This window comes from Phyllobates terribilis, unplaced genomic scaffold (assembly GCF_046119375.1).
Source record: "Phyllobates terribilis strain yellow unplaced genomic scaffold, ASM4611937v1 Scaffold_12__6_contigs__length_324123572, whole genome shotgun sequence".
NCBI lineage: Eukaryota > Metazoa > Chordata > Amphibia > Anura > Dendrobatidae > Phyllobates > Phyllobates terribilis.
Window position 1 is genome coordinate 202,703,643 of NW_027362772.1, and position 18,800 is coordinate 202,722,442.

Genomic DNA, 18,800 nt, shown 5'->3' on the forward strand with positions numbered 1-18,800 from the left:
GGTTCTGACCATAATGTAGACCCTCATTCCCAAACTGTAACTCCTGTTGGTGGAGACAATGAGGAAGACGATGATAAGACTCAAATACCTGATTGGAGCGACAACTTTAGTTTTTTGTCAGGGCAGGAACAGGTTGGCTCTGAGGACGACGGGTGTGATAACGCACAGGGTGATGATGATGAGGTCGGAGATCCCACTTACTGTCAACCCACAGTCAGCCAAGAGATGAGGTCAGCAGAGGAGGTGGAGGAAGATGCTAGTGACGACGAGGTCAGGTTGCGCCTTCCTGGACAGAGACGTAGTACTGGAAGCACGTCAACAACTGCATCCTCAAACACAACTCTGCCTCTCACCACAAGTCGTGGTGGCTCTTCAGGTCGCATGGGTGCTAAGCCTTGCATAGCCTGGGCATTTTTTCAGATCGATAAAGATGACCCAACTCGTGTTATCTGTAACATTTGTCAGCAAAAGCTAAGTAGAGGCCAAAAAATACATAGTTTGAGTACTTCATGCATGAACCGGCACATGGACATGAAGTATAAGTTGCAGTGGGAAGCTCAGTGTGCTACAATGCGGTCTAGCCGGCCGGGCCAACCACCGTCTGCCATATCTTGTGCATCCGCGGCCTCTTCATCCTCTGTGACTGGGGGGACAGCAGTCACACCTGTTTTGGGGCGCAGACCTGCCACCTCTTTACCCGCAAAAGCCAGCGTGATTGGCAGGTCATCATTTTCTTTGGAGGTGGTAACACCAGCTGGTCTTCAGCGCTGTCCGACATCGATAGCACCACCTTTGGATCAAGGCAACCTAACATGTCCGCCTGCATCTTCCTCACAGACCGGCAGTTTGCCGGGGACACCCTTATCAACCCCGTCTAAGCACAATAGCCAGCCCTCGGTCCCTCAGATGTGGACAAGTAAAAGACCATTTCCTCCTAGCCATGAGAAAGCTAAGAGGTTGAATTTCACCATCTGCAAGCTCTTGGCTACAGAAATGCTGCCTTTCCGCCTGGTGGACACAGAGGATTTTCGAGACCTTATGTCCGTCGCAGTGCCCCAGTACCAGATGCCCAGTCGGCACTACTTCTCAAAGAAAGGTGTGCCTGCGCTCCACCAGCATGTCGCACACAACATCACCGCTTCTTTGAGAAACTCTGTGTGTGACAGGGTGCATTTCACCACAGACACTTGGACGAGTAGGCATGGACAGGGGCGTTACATGTCGCTGACTGGGCACTGGGTAACTATGGTGACAGCAGGACAAGGGGCTGCTGTCCAAGTCTTGCCGTCCCCACGAGTTGTGCGTCAATCCTCTTTATGTCATTTTTCCTCCACTGCTTCTGCCTCCTCAACCTCCTCTCGGTCTTCCACCTGCACCCAAAGCCTGTCTGGTCATGCCACAAGCTTTCTAACTGCGCAGAAGGGATCCTGCACACCTCCTTACTATGCTGGCAGTAGGGCTCAACGTCATCAGGCGGTTTTTACTTTGAAATGTCTGGGAAATGTGAGTCACACAGCTGAGGAGTTGTGGTCAGCTCTGGAGAACCAATTTCATGAATGGTTGTCTCCACTGGACCTGAAACCAGGGAAGGCCGTGTGCGACAATGCTGCAAACCTGGGTGCGGCCCTTCGCCGGGGCAATGTCACACACGTGCCTTGTATGGCTCACGTGTTGAACCTGGTTGTCCAGCAATTTTTAGCCCACTGTCCCAGACTAGATGGCCTTCTGCAGAGGGCACGGTCGCTGTGTGCTCACTTCCGCCGTTCGCATCCCGCAGCTCAGCGACTTACATCTCTACAGAAGTCGTTGGGCCTGCCACTTCACCGGCTAAAATGCGATGTGCCTACCCGGTGGAATTCAACTCTGCACATGTTGCAGCGACTGTGGCAGCACCGACAAGCCCTGGTGCAATACGTTCTGACGTATAGCCTGGGCCAACGAGATTCAGAGGTGGGGCAAATCACGCTGGAGGAGTGGTCTCAGATCAGGGACCTATGCACCCTTCTGCACAGTTTTGAAATGGCGACGAAGATGTTTAGTGCTGACGATGCCATTATCAGCATGACTATTCCGGTGATTTACATGCTGGAGCACATGTTAAACAGAATTCGGAGTCAGGTGGTGGCACAAGAGGAGGTGGAGGAAGTAGAGGAGGAGGAGTTGTATGCGGAAGGGCTAACATCTGCAAGGTCCAGACGGTCGGCAGCACCAGGGCGGCAGGCATGTGAGGGTGGGGGAGATGATTTTACCAGGGCGCATGGTAGCAGCCAAACTAGTGAGGAAGGTGCAGGAGCCCAGGAAGAAGTGGAGGACGAACTGATGGAAGACTCATCAGATGAGGGAGACCTTGATCACATTTCTGTTGTGCGAGAGGACAGAGGAAGGAAGCATGATTGTTACCTCGCCACCAACACAACAGGGACTTGGTGTTCCTGGATGCGCAACACACATGAGTGCCTTCTTGCTGCACTACCTGCAACATGACCCTCGAATTGTGAGAATTAGAAATAATCCTGACTACTGGGTTGCCACACTGTTAGATCCCCGGTACAAAAGTAAATTTGCAGAAATTATTCCTGCCATAGAAAGGGATGCACGCATGCAGGAGTATCAGCAGAGACTGTTGCAGAATCTTACATGTGCTTTTCCACAAAATACCAGTGGTGCACGTAGTGAATCTCACAGTTCCAACTTGCCAACCGTGGGACCGTCAAGTGTTCAGCACTCAAACCGTAACAGAACCACAGTATCTGCTGGTAACATCAATTTTGCGGAATCATTTCACCACTTTTTTAGCCCATCCTTTGCAAGGCCACAGGAGACAAGAAGTCTGACACATAGTCAACGCCTAGAGACGATGGTACAGGAGTATCTCCAAGTAAACATTGAAGCCACGACTGTGTCACTGGACCCTTGCTCTTTTTGGGCTTCCAATCTGGATAAATGGCCGGAGCTAGCCACTTACGCCTTGGAGATCTTGTCATGCCCCGCAGCCAGCGTTCTGTCTGAACGTGTGTTCAGCGCTGCTGGTGGTGTGCTGACAGATAAGCGCACGCGGCTCTCCACTGATAATGTAGACAGACTCACGTTCATAAAGATGAACAAATCATGGATCCGAAATGACTTTTCTACCCCTGTGTCATCCTGGGGAGAGTAAAAGCTTGATGATTGGTTAAAATCACCCTACCAACCGTTTTAAGCTTTCAAATTACTAATCATGTTTATCTGTATCTTGACTGGAAAATAATTTGGGCTTTGTAGCAGTGTGCAGCACTGATCCTATTAGGCCATCTATAATAAGCTTCACCAGATTTAAAATTAAAAATAATTTTTAGCTGCATCTAGCCCGGAAAATAATTTTGGGGCTCCGAGATGCGCAAGACACATAAGTGCCTTCTTGCTGCACTACCTGCAGCATGACCCTCATATTGTCAGAATTCGAAGTAATCATGACTACTGGGTTGCCACACTCTTAGATCCCCCAAACTTTTCGATCAACCTTTTCATTTTAATAAAGACCAAAAAAATGGTCATTTTTGAAATTATAAGCATTAGCAGGTTGTTAGAAACTGAAATCAAACAGTTTTCAACTCAAAACTTTATTCTAGGTGATGTTACATTTTCACATAGGACCCCTTGTTCGAAAGGAGCTTCTGAACTCTCTCGTCCATTGAATTTGTCAGGTTTTGGATGGTTTCTGCTTCAATTGTTTTGCATGAGGACAGAATACCCTCCCAGAGCTGTTGCTTAGATGTGAACTGCCTCCCGCCATCATAGACACTCCTTTTAATGATGCTCCAAAGGTTCTGAATGGGGTAGAGGTCAGGGGAGCATGGGGGTCACACCATAAGTTTGTCCCCTTTTATGCCCATATCAGCCAGAGATGCAGATGTTTTATGTGCAGCATGAGATGGTACATTATCATGCAGAAAAATGATCTTGCTGTGAAATACACGGTTCTTCTTCTTGAACCATGGCAGGAAGTGCTGTTTGAGAAAATCCACATACATTATGGAGTTCATCTTTAGCGCCTTCAGGGATCCTAAAGGGGCCGACAATCTCTCTCCCCATGATTCCAGCCCAAAACATTACTCCACCTCCTCCTTGTTGGCGCTGTAGCCGTGTTTGCGTTGGGTGTCCATCAACCAGCCATCCTCCACTCCATTCATCTGGACCATCGAGCGCTGCACGGCACTCATCCGTGAACAAAACAGTTTTGAAATCAGTCTTCATGTAATGTTTGGCCCACTGGAGCCGTTTCTGCTTGTGTGAAGTGGATAGAGGAGGTCGACAGGATGGCGTATGCACAGCTGCAAACCTCTGAAGGACCCTGCATCTTGTTGTTCGGGGGACGTTGGAGGCACAAGCAGCTTCAAAAACTTGTCTGCTGCTATGACAAGGCTTTTTTGCCGCTGCTCTTTCAACCTGACGTAATTGCCTGTAGGAAAGAGTCCTCAATTTGCCCTTATCAGCACGCACACGTGTGTACTGTGAATCAGCTACATACTTCTTGATTGCCAAGACACTTCATCCTGATCATCGCACAATGTTGATTGTAGTCATGCCTTGACCTAAACACTCCACAATTTGTTGCTTCTCAGCAGCCGACACATCCTTTTTCTTTCCCATTTTGGCAGAAAATGTAGGCTGCTTAATAATGTGAGAGAGCCTTCTTAAGTAGTCTTGCCTTTCATTGGACACACCTGCCAAACTAATTAGCACAGGTGTCTGCAATTGCTTACAGTGATATAAAGAGCCCTGACACACATCACCATCAATGAGTTTAACTGACAAACAAACAAATTCTTCCCTTATCACTCCTAAACACTTTTTGCATAATAATTTGGAACGCGGTGTACATGTGCTTTTCCACAAAACACCAGTGGTTCACGTAGTGAATCTTACAGTTCTAACTTGCCAACCGTGGTCTGTATGGAATTGTTCAATAAAGGGCCCAAAATTAAGATAACATAGATGGGAGAGGTCTCTATGAATAGGAATTCCTAAGTATTTGATACCCTGTGAGGGCCAGGCAAAGGGAAAGTTGGACTGGATGGAATCCTATATGGATTTAGGGAGGGAGACATCGAGGGCCTCAGACTTCGCTGCATTGATTTTAAAATTTTACCATGTAACAAAGTGATCTATTTCAGCCATAACAGCAGGGATGGATATATGTGATTGAGTGATATATACTAGGACATCATCAGCAAATAGAGAGCACTTGTACTCGGTGCCTCCCACCTCAATCCACCTAATATTGGGGTTATGGCGAATTGATGAGAGCAGGTGCTCCGTCACTAGGATGTATAAGAGAGGGGACAGAGGACATCCCTGCCTTGTCCCATTGGTGATTGTGAAAGGTGATGAAAATGTTCTGACGCACCCCCTGGGCCTTGGGACACCCGGAGCCGGACCCTTTTTGGTGGATGCTGGTGGTTGTAGTCTTCGTGGCGGCGATCCGGTTCCGTGGCTCAGGGCGGTCAAACCAGTGGCGGAACTATTTATGTGGTTTTGATGTTTAAATGTCCGACTACGCCACCCGTGGATTGCGGTCAGAGTGAACCGCCGCTACAGGGCAGACCGCTAAGGCTGGTGTTGTGGGTGCAGCAGAGCGTAGCATAACTCCCCACGGGAGGAGTATAGCCTCAGGGCAGTGTATGCGGAGGATGGGGGTGATGGTGCAGGGCAGCAGCAGTAACGACACGGAGTCAGTGATGCAGTTCAGGGCCTTTACTCACAGTTCTTATTATCCAGACCACGTCTGCAGGTAATGGCTGCCCACGTCGTACTGTGCTCACCAGGTGAGGGGCTCAGACAACTCCCAGATAACTTTGGAGCGCTTCACAGGACCCCCTTTGTGTGTCCTTTGTCTGGCCTTTCTTACCAACACTTCTGTCCGGCTGCCTCGGGCCTCCTCTTGGTAAACTTGGCGCCAGTTTCCCTGACCCTATGTGGTGCCTTCCTAGCGGATGGAGCAAGGGGCTGCGCCACATAAAATGTCAGAGCCTCCGGTTTCTAGCTGAGGGTCGTTTCCTGCCTCCACTAGTTCGGGGACCGGTCTCCCCCTTTGGCCTGACCCCTCCACGCAGGTGGATTCGGGCGTGCGGTGGCGACTCGCCCGTCCGCACCCCTGGGATCCCTTCATTCCTCGTTCCTGGAGCCTTCTCCGCTCCTCTTCCTTCCTTCTCCCTCTTGCAGGCCTGGGCCTCTGTTACTAGGCCCGCCTCCGGAGCAGAGCTCATGCAGAGCCCCTGCTCCCTGCCACTTCTGCTCAGACTTCTCTGCACTGAACTAAGATGGTGCCCACCTTTTATACTCCCTTCTCAATGCACCCAGGAACTGCTTCCTCCCTGCTCCTGCACTGCAGGGTTCCCCTTCCTCAGTGTTCCCTCCCCCCACTCCAGCCAGGGACAGGGACTGTCGTGCCCATCTCAGGGGCATATTGGTCGCCCTGCCCCACGGCAATGTGGTGTAATGCATGCAGGTGTCGGGTCCTGATCCACACTCCATCCTTATCTGAGAGTGAGATATCACACCTCTGGGTGAGGTGCAATACGTCTGTAGCAACCGAGCCCTCGGTGCTACAGTTCCATTTATCTTCAGCCTAGGTGACGTATTGTGATACAGGGCCGTGATTTTGGCTATAAAAGGGTCCCCTAGACCCCTACCCCAAGCTTTTTAAGAGAATCATATATGGCGTGCCAGGAGACTCTATGGAATGCTTTCTCAGCATCCAACGAGAGTATCTACTTACAAATTTTTAACTGCATCTAGCCCAGGAAATACTTTGTGCCTAGTAGCAGTGTCTGCTAGTCAGCGGATTATCCCGGCTGTTAAGCAAGCTACACCACCTGTAGTTTGGACACTTAATTTTTTCAAAGGAAATGCTTCGGGACCACGGGATACTTAGTGAAGAGAATCAGGAGGCACCCCAAGGCATAGGGGCTGGGACTGGCACTAGGAGGCCTTGCGGTGGACAGCCGAGCTCGATCCTTATAAAAGCTTTTTAACTGCAGCAGCTTTAGTGGACGCTACTGGAGCTGGAATTACGCGGCTGCTGGCATGAGACTTGCCCTCCAATAGATCCTTGTAAATGCATTTAAAGTGTATTCATTCAAATTAGAGGGACAATTTAAATTAAAAAGCTTAGAGCTGCCTCCACCACAGGGGGGCTCTCTCGACCCACCAGCGGACAGGCACCAGTATTGGGAGAGGGGGTCTGGCCGTCAGGGTTCACCGCGGCTCTGGCACAAACCCGGCGACACGGAGGTGGCACGGGCAGGAGCGGACTGGCCGTCTCGGCTTCTCACTTTTTGGATTTTAGAAGGGCATGACATGCCTATATCTGTGTCTCCCCCTCCTTTTACTCCTCCACCTCTTTTCTTTTCGCATGACTATATGTACTTGTCACTTTTACATGTGTTAGTTGTGTCTTCTGAGCAGTTTGTCAGCTTTTGGACACCTTTGAAGGTGTTTTCTATGTGTTTCTATGTGTTTTTGTTTGCCTGCCATTGGTTTTAACGGTGTTCGAAGGTGTTCGACGAACAGTTCGACGAACAGTTCGGCGAACACACGGGTGTTCGACGAACCGAACCGAACTCGAACACTACGAGGAGGCTCAACACTAGTGTTTATGATGCCCGTAAAAAAAATTTTTTATACAGTATGTTCATGTATACCCCCCAGGGGTAAATGTTTGTCTGCCTATACACTTAGTGCATGGGCATTACAAGTATAGGAGGCCCGCTCCTTTCTAATGGGAACATTTTTTTATGAGGCCCTCCTCCACGTCTCTTCCAAGGGGCATTGAAGTGCCTCCAAATTTTTGGCAGCCCTTGCATTCGCTGCATAGGCCAACACTAAGGGAGACTCTCTCCTTTCTAATGGGAATTTGTCGTTACTGTGGCCCTGCTCTGTGTGTCTTTAAATTCTTAGTGGGGTTTTTCCTAAAATTGGTCAACTGTTGGACTCACTGCATACCCTATAACTGTATAGCAGACTCTCTCCTTTCTAATGGGAACATGTCGTACCTTGTTATTGTGGCCCTGCTCTCTGTGTCTTTAAATTCTTAGTGGGGTTTTTCCTAAAATTGTCAGCCGTTGGACTCGCTGCATACCCTATAACTGTATAGCAGACCCTCTCCTTTCTAATGGGAACATATCGTACCTTGTTACTGTGGCCCTGCTCTATGTGTCTTTAAATTCTTAGTTGGGTTTTTCCCAAATTTTGGCAGCCCTTACAGTCACAGCATGGGCATTACCACTATAGGAGGCCCGCTCCTTTATAATGGGAACATTTTTTTTACTGAGACCCTCCTCTATGTCTCTTCAAAGGGGTATTGGGTTGCGTCCAAATTTTTAGCAGACCTTGCAGTCACTGGATACGCAATAACAGTATAGGAGACCCACTTGTTAATAATGGGAACAACAAAGCATAGCCGGCTGATGGCTCTCTAACAATAGCTAGGGCCGACTGCTGGCCTTTTAAGGATAGTAAGGGCCGTCTGATGTCCGTATAAAAATAGGCTTTATAACTTTCAGAGTCCCTCCATCATAAATAAAACAGGATGTCTCTGATGATGTGTCACACACCACATTGCCAGATAAGGTTGTAAAATGTTAAAATGACATTTCCCGGTGAATTCATTTGTCTTAAAAAATAATGTAAAAAAAACAAAACAATAGGATCTTTCTGTAGTATAAAATACAGCGTCACCAATTTAACAACAATGTAATCACATTGTTCAGCTCATGCACCTCCTCCTCCATCTTCAAAATGACCACATCAGTCACAAGCTGACAGTACAGCAGCACAACCTTGGCCAAGCAGCAACAGGGTGTGCAGAAGATAACATGCTTAATGCTTAATTGACAAACCGCCCAGCGCTGCAGAGTTGTTGAAAGCTGTAACACAGCAGCCTGATCTGTGGCTCTCACCACTGAACATATAGCCAGACATGGTCGTCTGTGACAATGGGCGGAACCTGGTGGCGGAGAAATGACAGCCGGAGTAGATACGGTTTCCCTCTATGCCAGTCCTTTCACCGAGCTAAAGAATATGGCTGTGGTGAAATACAACTACCACTGAGAAGCTGTTTCAGACTGAAAAACATTGTGCCCACCAGAGGATTTGATTCTGAGGGCTAACCTTTCTCCCCCGCTCAAGAGCCCCATAGCAGCTGCAAAGTTAGCGCTATCATGAACTCTCCTGAGGTAGAAGCCAAGGCACACCAGAGGATTCTCTGGTGGGACCGTCCAACCCTGCCAAGAAGTCTTGGCTAAGAAAAGTGTGTGGAAAGGTTCCCGGACACTCTATGGCTGCTTTTTTACTGAGAAGGAAACACACGCAAACACGGGGATAACATACAAAGTCCTTGCAGATGTTGTCCTTGCTGGGATTTGAACCCAGGATCCCAGCGCTGCAAGTTTTCAGTGCTAACCACTGATCCAATGTGCTGCCGTTCACCCTCTAATATCTAAATTCCCACAGAAAAGTACCAGCAGTAATGTTCAGGGACCCGCGCTTGTAGAAGACGGAGACAACACCGGGAGAAATAATGACGGCTGGGGACAGAGTATGGACAGGAGGCATGAGGCATGTGGTTGTGAAAAGCTTCCGCGTCCACGAGCCTAAAAGGCCCCATTTCAAATGAAAGCAGCTTTACAGGACTTCCTGTGAGAAATGACACGCAGGGTAGATAGGGCTTCCCTCTATGCCAGTCCTTTCACCGAGCTGAATACAACTGTCAGCAAAAAAAAGTTGTGGACTGGCTCCGTACCGTCCCTGGCCACATTCACCTGTCCACGTGTTTGTGGTTAGGCGGTCCTTCCCAGTAAGTGCACTGGGGAGGGCACAGGTAATGTTGTGGGTCCCACGCTTGTGGAAGGTGGAGGCGATACAGGTAAATATAGTGGCGGCTGGGGACCGAGTATGGACACCCGGCCGCCACCGGCATGAGGTTGTGAAAAGCTTCCACCTCCACGAGCTTAAAAGGCCATACTTCAAGTGCAAAAAGCTGTCCAGAAATCTGGCAGTTTAGTGTTGCGGCCTGTGGGTGGGTGGGTGGCTGGCTGCATACTTGCACTTGCATTCCAAGTAACAGAAAACTAAGCAGATGGTGGCCTCTATCATCATCATGGCCTCACCTCGGCACTATGAACTCTCCTGAAGGAGAAGCCAGGGCCCGCTGGAGGAGTCTCCGATTCTCTGGTGGGCCCATCCAACCCTGCCGAAAAGCAGCACTGGCTAAGAAAAGTGTGGGGGAAGGTTCCCGGACATTCTATGGCTGCTTTTTTAATGTGGATCGGCCATGCTTATGCATGTTATTTCTCAAACCGGATTACAGATCAGGCCATTGTCCAGCTCTGTATTCAAGAAATTAAATGCGCAAAGAAAGATATGTGTGTGTCAAAGCACCACCGACAAGGGTGAGTTGATGTTGGACAGGCTGCCATTGCTTCTGCAACAAGCTACATTACAGGACTTCCTGTGAGAAATTACATGCAGGGTAGATAGGGTTTCCCTCTATGCCAATCCTTTCACCGAGCTAAATACAACTGTCAGCAAAAAAAGTTGTGGACTGGTTCCGTGCTGTCCCTGGCCACATTCACCTGTTCACGTGTTTGTGGTTAGGCGGTCCTTCCCAGTAAGTGCACTGTGGAGGGCACGGGTAATGTTGTGGGACCCGTGCTTGTGGAAGGCGGAGGCGATACCGGGAAATATAGTGACGGCTGGGGACCAAGTATGGACACCCGGCTGCCACCGGCATGAGGTTGTGAAAAGCTTCTGCCTCCGCGAGCTTAAAAGGCCATATTTCAAGTGCAAATAGCTGCCCAGAAATCTGGCAGTTTAGTGTTGCGGCCTGTGGGTGGTTGGGTGGCTGGCTGCCTGCATACTTGCGCTTGCATTCCATGGAATGGGGTAGGGACAACTGAACGCTGCAGTGGGACAAGGACGTGGACAGTGATTGTTGCAAGTCTGCAACGACAGGTTCATGGCGGGAGGCATCTTCGCATGCGCCAAGGATCACTTATGATGGTCACACTTTTAGGCAGTGACCTGGGAGTCAGAGATGCTTCCAGAGGTCTTCCCCATGCTGTACCCATGACTTTTCAGCACTGTATGCATGTGTCTGATGATGTGTCACACACCACATAGCTAGATAAGGTTGTAAAATGTTAAATTGAAATTTCCTGGTGAATGCATTTGTCTTGGTTGAAAGCAATGCAAAAGTGCAAAAACGCATCAAAAACGCTAGGTGTGAACATAGCCCAAGGTGTGGAGGAGTATTTTTGTGTTTGGTTTTTTATTTTTCTTTATATACATTGTACATGTCATGAAAAGGATGTTCCTTAACATATTTCCCAGGAAAATAAATTTTGGTTTAGTTATGGTATGTTTTATTGTGAGTCTGTAAAAGTGGTGTAATACCTCTGACAACGTTGTTGACAGATGTGACCTGGGAGTCAGAAATGCTGTCCCCATGTTATTTGAGCAATGTTCCCATCGATTTGGGCAATTTTTAGGCCCTCTGCAGACTGCTGGGGGGGAGCCGCTTGAAAAATGCTCGAGTTTCCCATAGACTTACATTGGGCTCGTTGCTCGCGTCGAGCAGCCGAGTATTCCAATTTGCTCGACCCGAGCAAAGAGTACCCGAGCATTTTAGTGCTCGCTCATCACTACACATATGCATGTTTTTATCAATATCTGACATGAAATCAGAATAAACCTTTCCTGGTTTAGGTCAATTAGGATTACCATAATTTTTAATATTTGCCAAATCCCAGAATAATGAGAGAGAGAATGTTTTCAGGCATTTTTATTACTTACTGCAAAGTCAAAAGTTTACATACATTTCATTAGTATTTGGTACCATTGCCCTTAAACTCAATGATTTGGGTCAAACGTTTGGGATATCTTTCCATAAGCTTCTCACAATAGTTGGTTGGAATTGGGCCCATTCCTCTTGACAAAACTGGTGTAACTGATCCAGGTCGCCTTGATCGCACCAGCCTTTTCAGCTTTGCCCATAAATTTTCAATAGGATTGAGATCAGGGCTTTGTGATGGCCACTCCAAAACATTGACTTTGTTATCCTTAAGCCACTTTGTTACCATTTTGGCAGTATGCTGCGGGTCATTGTCCATTTGGAAGACCCATTTCTGCCCAAGCTTTAACTTCCTGGCTGATGTCTTGAGATGTTGCTTCAGTTTTGCCACATAATCTTCTTTTCTCATGATGCCTATTTTGTGAAGTGCACCAGTCCGTCCTGCAGCAAAACAATCCCAGAACAAGGTGCTGCCACCCCCATGTTTCACAGCTGTGATGGAGTTTTTAGGCTTCCAACCTTCTCCTTTTTTCCTCCAAACGTAACAATGGTCATTATGCCCAAAAAGTTAAATTTTAGTTTCATATAAAAAAACCTATCAGAAGCTTCCAAACACATGACATCATCAGGTGAGCAGTCCAGAATTATTTAAAGGCATAGTAATCTTAGTGTATGTAAACTTTTAACTTTGCAGTAAGTAGTAAAAATGCCATAAAACATTCTCTCTCTCTCTCTCTCTCTCTCTCTCTCATTATTCTGGCATTTGGCAAATATTAAAAATTATGGTAATCCTAACTGACGTAAAACGGGAAAGGTTTATTCTGATTTCATGTCCTATATTGAGAAAAACATGCATATGTGTCTTTTTATACAGTGTATGTAAACTTCTGGTTTCAACTCTATGTGTGGTCAATACAAAGGACTAGCACATGACTTATTCCTTGCTAAGACCATACTAAGGACCAGGGGGATTTCATTACTGGTGGAAGAAAGGCGATTCCGGCAGCTAGATAGGAAAGGGTTCTTTACAGTTAGAACAGTCAGACTGTGGAATGCCCGACCTCAAGAAGTAGTAATGGCCGACACTATAACAGCTTTTAAAAAAGGGATGGATGGTTTCCTCAATACATATAACAATGTGGGTTATAGTTAATTTAGTGAAAAAATGTACAATTGGAGGAAGGTTGAACTTGATGGGCCTAGGTCTTTTTTCAACCTATGTAACTATCTTTAACTTTAGCCCTTTTAGAGACCATTTCTTCATCAACTTGCTTGATTGTTCACAATAACAGCAATTTTGACCAAGGGTGCCAAAACTTTTACATGCCACTGTATAAGAAAGCCGTAATGAATCGTAAAGTTTTTAGTATATGGACTGGTCTGTGCATCAGGTCCTGTCTTTGACCCCCAAGAAATAGAGGATGATGCCTGCTAGCCAATTATTGGCTGCACAAGTGATCTGCCTCAGCTAGTGATTGGCTGAATAGGCTTCTCTTTTCCAGTGAAATCAGAAAACACAGACCTGTGGGGGATTGGTGAGGGTATTACTGTTACACGCACACCGCTAGGTTCAGATAGGGGCGAGACAGGTTACATGAATTCTTTGGAATCCTGGGGGAACCGTTACTCAGGGTGACCATAGACAATGTGCTGCAGCTTCTCTCAGGCACACAGGGTTATTGACCCTCAAGCACAGACATGTAGGTTGTTTCACTTGCTGACCAGACACACTTGACAAGAGTCCTCATAAACGGTAGAAGCCGAACAGCAAGTGCAAGTTAAGTCTTATGAGCAACAAGCTCCAGTGACAAACAGTACAGTTTCCTTAGCAGCACAGCAGTTCACAGTCTTCCCAGTAGTACAGGACAGCACAATTCTAATGCAAAGGCACATTAATGAACACAGCATTCTTTACAGCACAGTGAGATGGAGGAGGGGGAAGGGTTTGCTGATAGAGATGATCCATGTGACACTATTTATTTCAGTCCTTATCTTTCTGCCTGACAATACTCTGCACTGCTAGTTCAGGAACTCTACCTGACCTGTGCTTAGCTTCACTCCTGACTAGAATCCTTTTCACTTGCAGGGGCGCTTCTGTGAGATACAGAACACACACACCGCCTTTCTCTTCGGCTACAGCCAGACAGTAAACAATTCCCCCACAATCCCCCTGGGGCTCTGCTAAAACACTCCCCTTCTCCTGTGACTGTGTTAACCCCTCTAGTTGCTGGATGCTTCTGGAGCACAATACTTCCTGTCTCATGTGCTTGTGTTACTTATAATATTTGCTGAATGCTTTTAAAGCAACAGCATTGCTTCTGCATGTCACACTCTACAACAGCACTATTTCTGCATGTCATATTACTGATATTTTTTTAGGCAATCTAGAACATTTCTAGAATATCTTATATTCCATGGGCAATTCGCAGTATTCAACAGTGAAATAACTCTATTTACAATATTTTGTAAACGTTTTTCCGTTTAAAAAAAAATACAAGTACACCTAATATTTTTTTCAGAATGGAAAAAACTCCCCTTTGGGGTGGAGCATCATTGTGTAGGAAGAAACTAAACAAAAGATCTGTGTACACAGACCAACCACCAGCACTAAGGGACCCAACAATACACCAAAAAACTCCTGATTCAGCACTTTCAACAGCAGCAGCCACAGCAGTTTCATCAGCTGCAGCATCAGCAGCAGATGGTCTCTTGAGGGCTGGAGAGATGCACCTCCCATCAGCCAAAGTGAAGGTAACCATGTGAGGTGAACAGTACGAGAGGCCTTACAGAAAATGACTCTGGAGGATGACATCGAGTCTTCCCTGACTGTCTTTGAGAGTTTGGCAAATAGGAAGAAACTGCCTCCAGAGAAATGGGCAGAGGTCCTAGCTCTACTCCTTACTAAGGAAGTGCAGAGAGCATACTACGATCTTGCTCTGCGAGATGCCAAGGAATACAGCCAGCTGAAGGTCGAAATTATGGCTTGTCGCTGCATAAACCTGGCAGTCAGGGCACCTCTGACACTACCAACAGGACAAGTCTCCTCGGTCCCAAATGTTCAACCTGTCACACCTGGTTCAAAAATGGCTGCAGCTTGGGACATGCTTTCCAGCACAGATTGTGGAAAGTGTGGTAGTGAACCGATTTATCAAGTCACTACCTAAATACTTGCAAAGCTGGGCTACCCAAGGTGATTCTCAGAACGCAGATGACCTTGTGAGCCTCGTGGAAAGATACTTAGATGTGGAGAACTCCCTAAGTAATCATGGTAGCCTGTTGTCACCTTTCTGGGATACTTTAAATAAGCGGTTCAGGACCACACCTGAAGGGCACCCAAAGACCAAGGAGGGATCAGAGCCGGGTTCAAGGGGTACATCTCGTACCATTTTATGATGGAGGTGTTGTGCCCCGGGTGATATATCAGCCCACTGTACATTGAGCTCAGAACCGATGGACTGCTCCATAGGCCAGCGCTTCTCATTTTTTGCACATGCTGAGTGTAGTACCATATCTCACCCTTGTGAGGGACTTCAACTGCCAGGTGACAGTGATCGGTGTGGTTGTGACTGTACTCCTGGACTCAGGAAGTTAGGTAACCCTGGTAAGGGCCACACTTCCGCATGTCCTAGTCCGTGGGAAGGGGGTGTGGGCAAGGTATATCCATGGAGACACCAAGTACTGTAGCATATGGCCCAGGCCAACATAAGCACAGACTGTGGTTTAGTGTCCCACAAAGTAGGAGTGGTCAAACACTTTTACATGCTATAATTGTTGAACGTGACTTTGCGTTGTTCTGGGACTTATGAGCTAAAGCTGTAGCACTCAGTAGTCCAGTATGCCACCAGAAGTTGGCAGTGGTAACAAAGTTACATGATATAAATGGTGAATTGCCTTTCATTGTACTGGGTAGAGAAGAGGATGAGAAAGCATCACCTGAAGCCAATATCCCTAACCTGAAGGGGCTGTCCAGCTCCGGAACTTAATGCTTAAAGATTCTCTGGAAAATGTAAGTGTGTTAAATGGTGTTCCGCAGGAGCTAGGAGCCGATAATCATTTTCCACAATTTGCCAGGCATAATGGTCCGTTATATTTAGGGGTCAAAGAAAGGGGTCAGGTAAAAGGTCGCCTCCCCAAGGCCCAAGAGGAAAATTCCAGGGAGTATAATCAGTTGGCTCGAGTGAGACAATTTGGGCCTGGGGATTGGGTACTTGTGTTAGTGCCCACAGTGGAGAACCAATTCCTTACCATGTGGCAGAGACTCCATGAGGTGGTGGAATAGGTGGGAGAGGTCAACTATACAGTACATTGATGAGGGAAAAGGAAGCCCTTACCCATATATTATGACAACCTGCTAAAACCCTGGAAGGATAGGGACCCGCTTGAAACCCCTTGTTTGTCAGTCAGCAGCCAACATTGCGGTTCTCAAAGTGGCAGAAACTTTGTTGTCTTTCCGAAACCAGCATGGCTGGAAAAAACTAGTGGCATTTCTCGGTGTTTCTAGGTTGCCCTCGTGCCATATAGCATAAGACTCATGCTCTTGTCAATTTAAAGCCCTGTAGGATTCCTAAGAATGGTAGGCTACTTCAGGAGCTTAAACTGGTCCCCCTGTAGACACTGTGGGATGGCAGATGATGCCCATCTTCCGGCATTGGGCAAAGGGGGGGATGTAGAAAAGCCAGGTAGGCTAGGGGTTAAATCCTAGCATTACATGTCCTGATTAGTTGCACCTGGATAGCTTTGACTAGAACCAGGCCATGTGTTCATTGTTGTCATTCAGCTGGGGGAAGCTGAGAGGAGTGGCTTGTGTTGGAGCTGTAGAGAGACAAGCCAGAATCTCTCTGAAAAGTGACTGCACAGGACTAATGTAGCACCAAGCTGCAAGTATCATTAGTTTCTATAGACAATAGCTGTTGTGTGTGACCAAGCTGGGGCTAGCTCAGCTGTGTTTGAATAGCAAGGGTCTATATTGTTTAGTTAGTGCCTGGACAAGGCTAGGTATTTTATGTTTATGGTTTTGTTTTTGGTACTATACAATCAGTGGAAATGAACACTATTCTGGGTGTAGTATAAAAAAAAACTGTGGCTTTGTGTTCAAAGCAGCTACTCGAGAGAGTGAACCTCAACAATACTATTATGTGTCTTTTTATATACATGGATATTCAGAGTGTGATTTAGGGTTCATGCAGACATCCGTGGAAATCCGTCCCATGATCGGACACAAATTCATGGACTGGACGCGGCTCTCCTGACTGGAGTGTGACAGCCTCATAGAAATACATAAAGCTGTAATGCTTGGGTCTGGAGACCCGTGGTCAGTCTGTGCATTTGCACTGACATCTGCATGAGCCTTAACAAGTATGCAAATAGATTAATGTGTTCACTAACAGTAGACAATTTTATTGGATAAAAAATGTTCACATACCCTGTAAGGAGACTGTTTTCCAGTTCAGACAGTTGAGTAGCAAGAGTTTTCCGGCTTTTAAACTCAGTGTATGAATCACAGCTCAAATTCTGAGGTTTGACACAATAAAAGTATTCTTCATTTTCATGGTCCGCATATTCACAAAGTTCTTCTTTTTTGTCTAGATCATATCCACATTTTGTTACCATTTCTTTACTGTCACTTGTAAATTTTCCTAAAAAAGCTACATTGCCATACCAACTATTTCTTGACCTCCAGAGAGCAGCAACGGCTTCACTTGGGTGCATGAGAAATACTGTCACCACAACTTTGCCTTCCCAAAATAAAGTAAAATGAATATGATATGTTCCATTGTTAAAATCTTCAATTCTTCCTGAAGATCCAGCTCTCTTATCTGGATTGGAAATTCTTGATCTGAGATAGTCACCTCCATAGGTTTTCCTTTTTCCCAGATAATCATACACATCAACTTGTACGATTAATTGATCCCCAACACAATAAAGATTTTGCTTTTTTTTAATGAACACTTTGCTATTTTGAGCACTAGTTGTATTGTCCTTATGGATAAAAGTTACTTTTGGCATCTTCTGGTCTATGTGATTGAAGATTTCATTTATATGCGTTGTCAGTTCTGATGCTTTCTCAGTGCCGTCAATTAATATAACACGATTCTCTCTATTAGAACACTGAATACAGAAAATAATATTATTAATAGAAGAAAACATACAAATACTATAATAATCAGTAATAGTAAAATCACATCAATTTAATCCAAGAATCATTTTTTTTCTCTTTCTCTTCTTCTTAAAGGGGTTACCCAGAACCTCTATATTGATAGCCTATCTTTAGGATAGATCATCAATATCAGATCAGTGAGTGTGCAACATCCTGCATTCCTGATGGTCAGCTGTTCATTCGAATAGGGACAGTTGTGCAATACCCATCCATGGCCACTATACAGTTAATGAAGCTGTGTTGTGCCGTTCTTCAACTGATCATATCTGGCTGCACTGAGAACAGCTGACACCTGGGACCCCCACCAATCTGGCTTTGATGATCTGTCTAAATTATAGGACATTAATATAAAAGTAGTGGGCAACAACTTTAATTTCTCTTTCCTACTCAGTTTCAACATCTCTCTCAACTCTCTTTTAAAGAGTGCTTGTCACCAGGCCAAAAGTGTCTTTGCATTGTCTTTGCTCGAGATTAGTGATGAGCGAGCATACTCGCAAGCACTCGGTACTCGCCCGAGCATCTTAGTACTTGAGATGCTCGGAGCTCACCGTGTACTTTCGAGATGCTCGGGCGGATGCTCGGGTCCCCTCCCTGCATGTTTGGCGCTCTTTAGCGCGCCAATCAACATCCAGGGATTGCCTGCCACTCACTGTAATGCCGCAGCCATGTTGGTTGTGGCATTACAGTGATTGGCTGGCCACACAGGGTGTGGGGAGGACACTACAGGTCTCCAGCGCTCCAGGGCCCATTTTACAACGAGGTATTCTTATTCCCTCCTTCACAGGCATCCTTTTTTTTATTCCTATCAAGATC

General features: G+C 46.6%; 1 protein-coding gene across 3 annotated transcripts in view; it reads right to left on the reverse strand.

Moving 5' to 3' along the window:
- The window catches only part of LOC141173207 (NXPE family member 1-like), a 263,120-nt gene that overhangs the window by 107,929 nt on the left and 136,391 nt on the right, over window positions 1-18,800 (reverse strand). For all 3 annotated transcript variants that reach the window (XM_073657840.1, XM_073657838.1, XM_073657839.1), the window contains one exon: window positions 17,253-17,938. In XM_073657840.1, coding sequence (XP_073513941.1) covers window positions 17,253-17,836 — 584 coding nt within the window. In that variant the 5' untranslated portion in view covers window positions 17,837-17,938. The remainder of the gene's footprint in view (window positions 1-17,252; window positions 17,939-18,800) is intronic.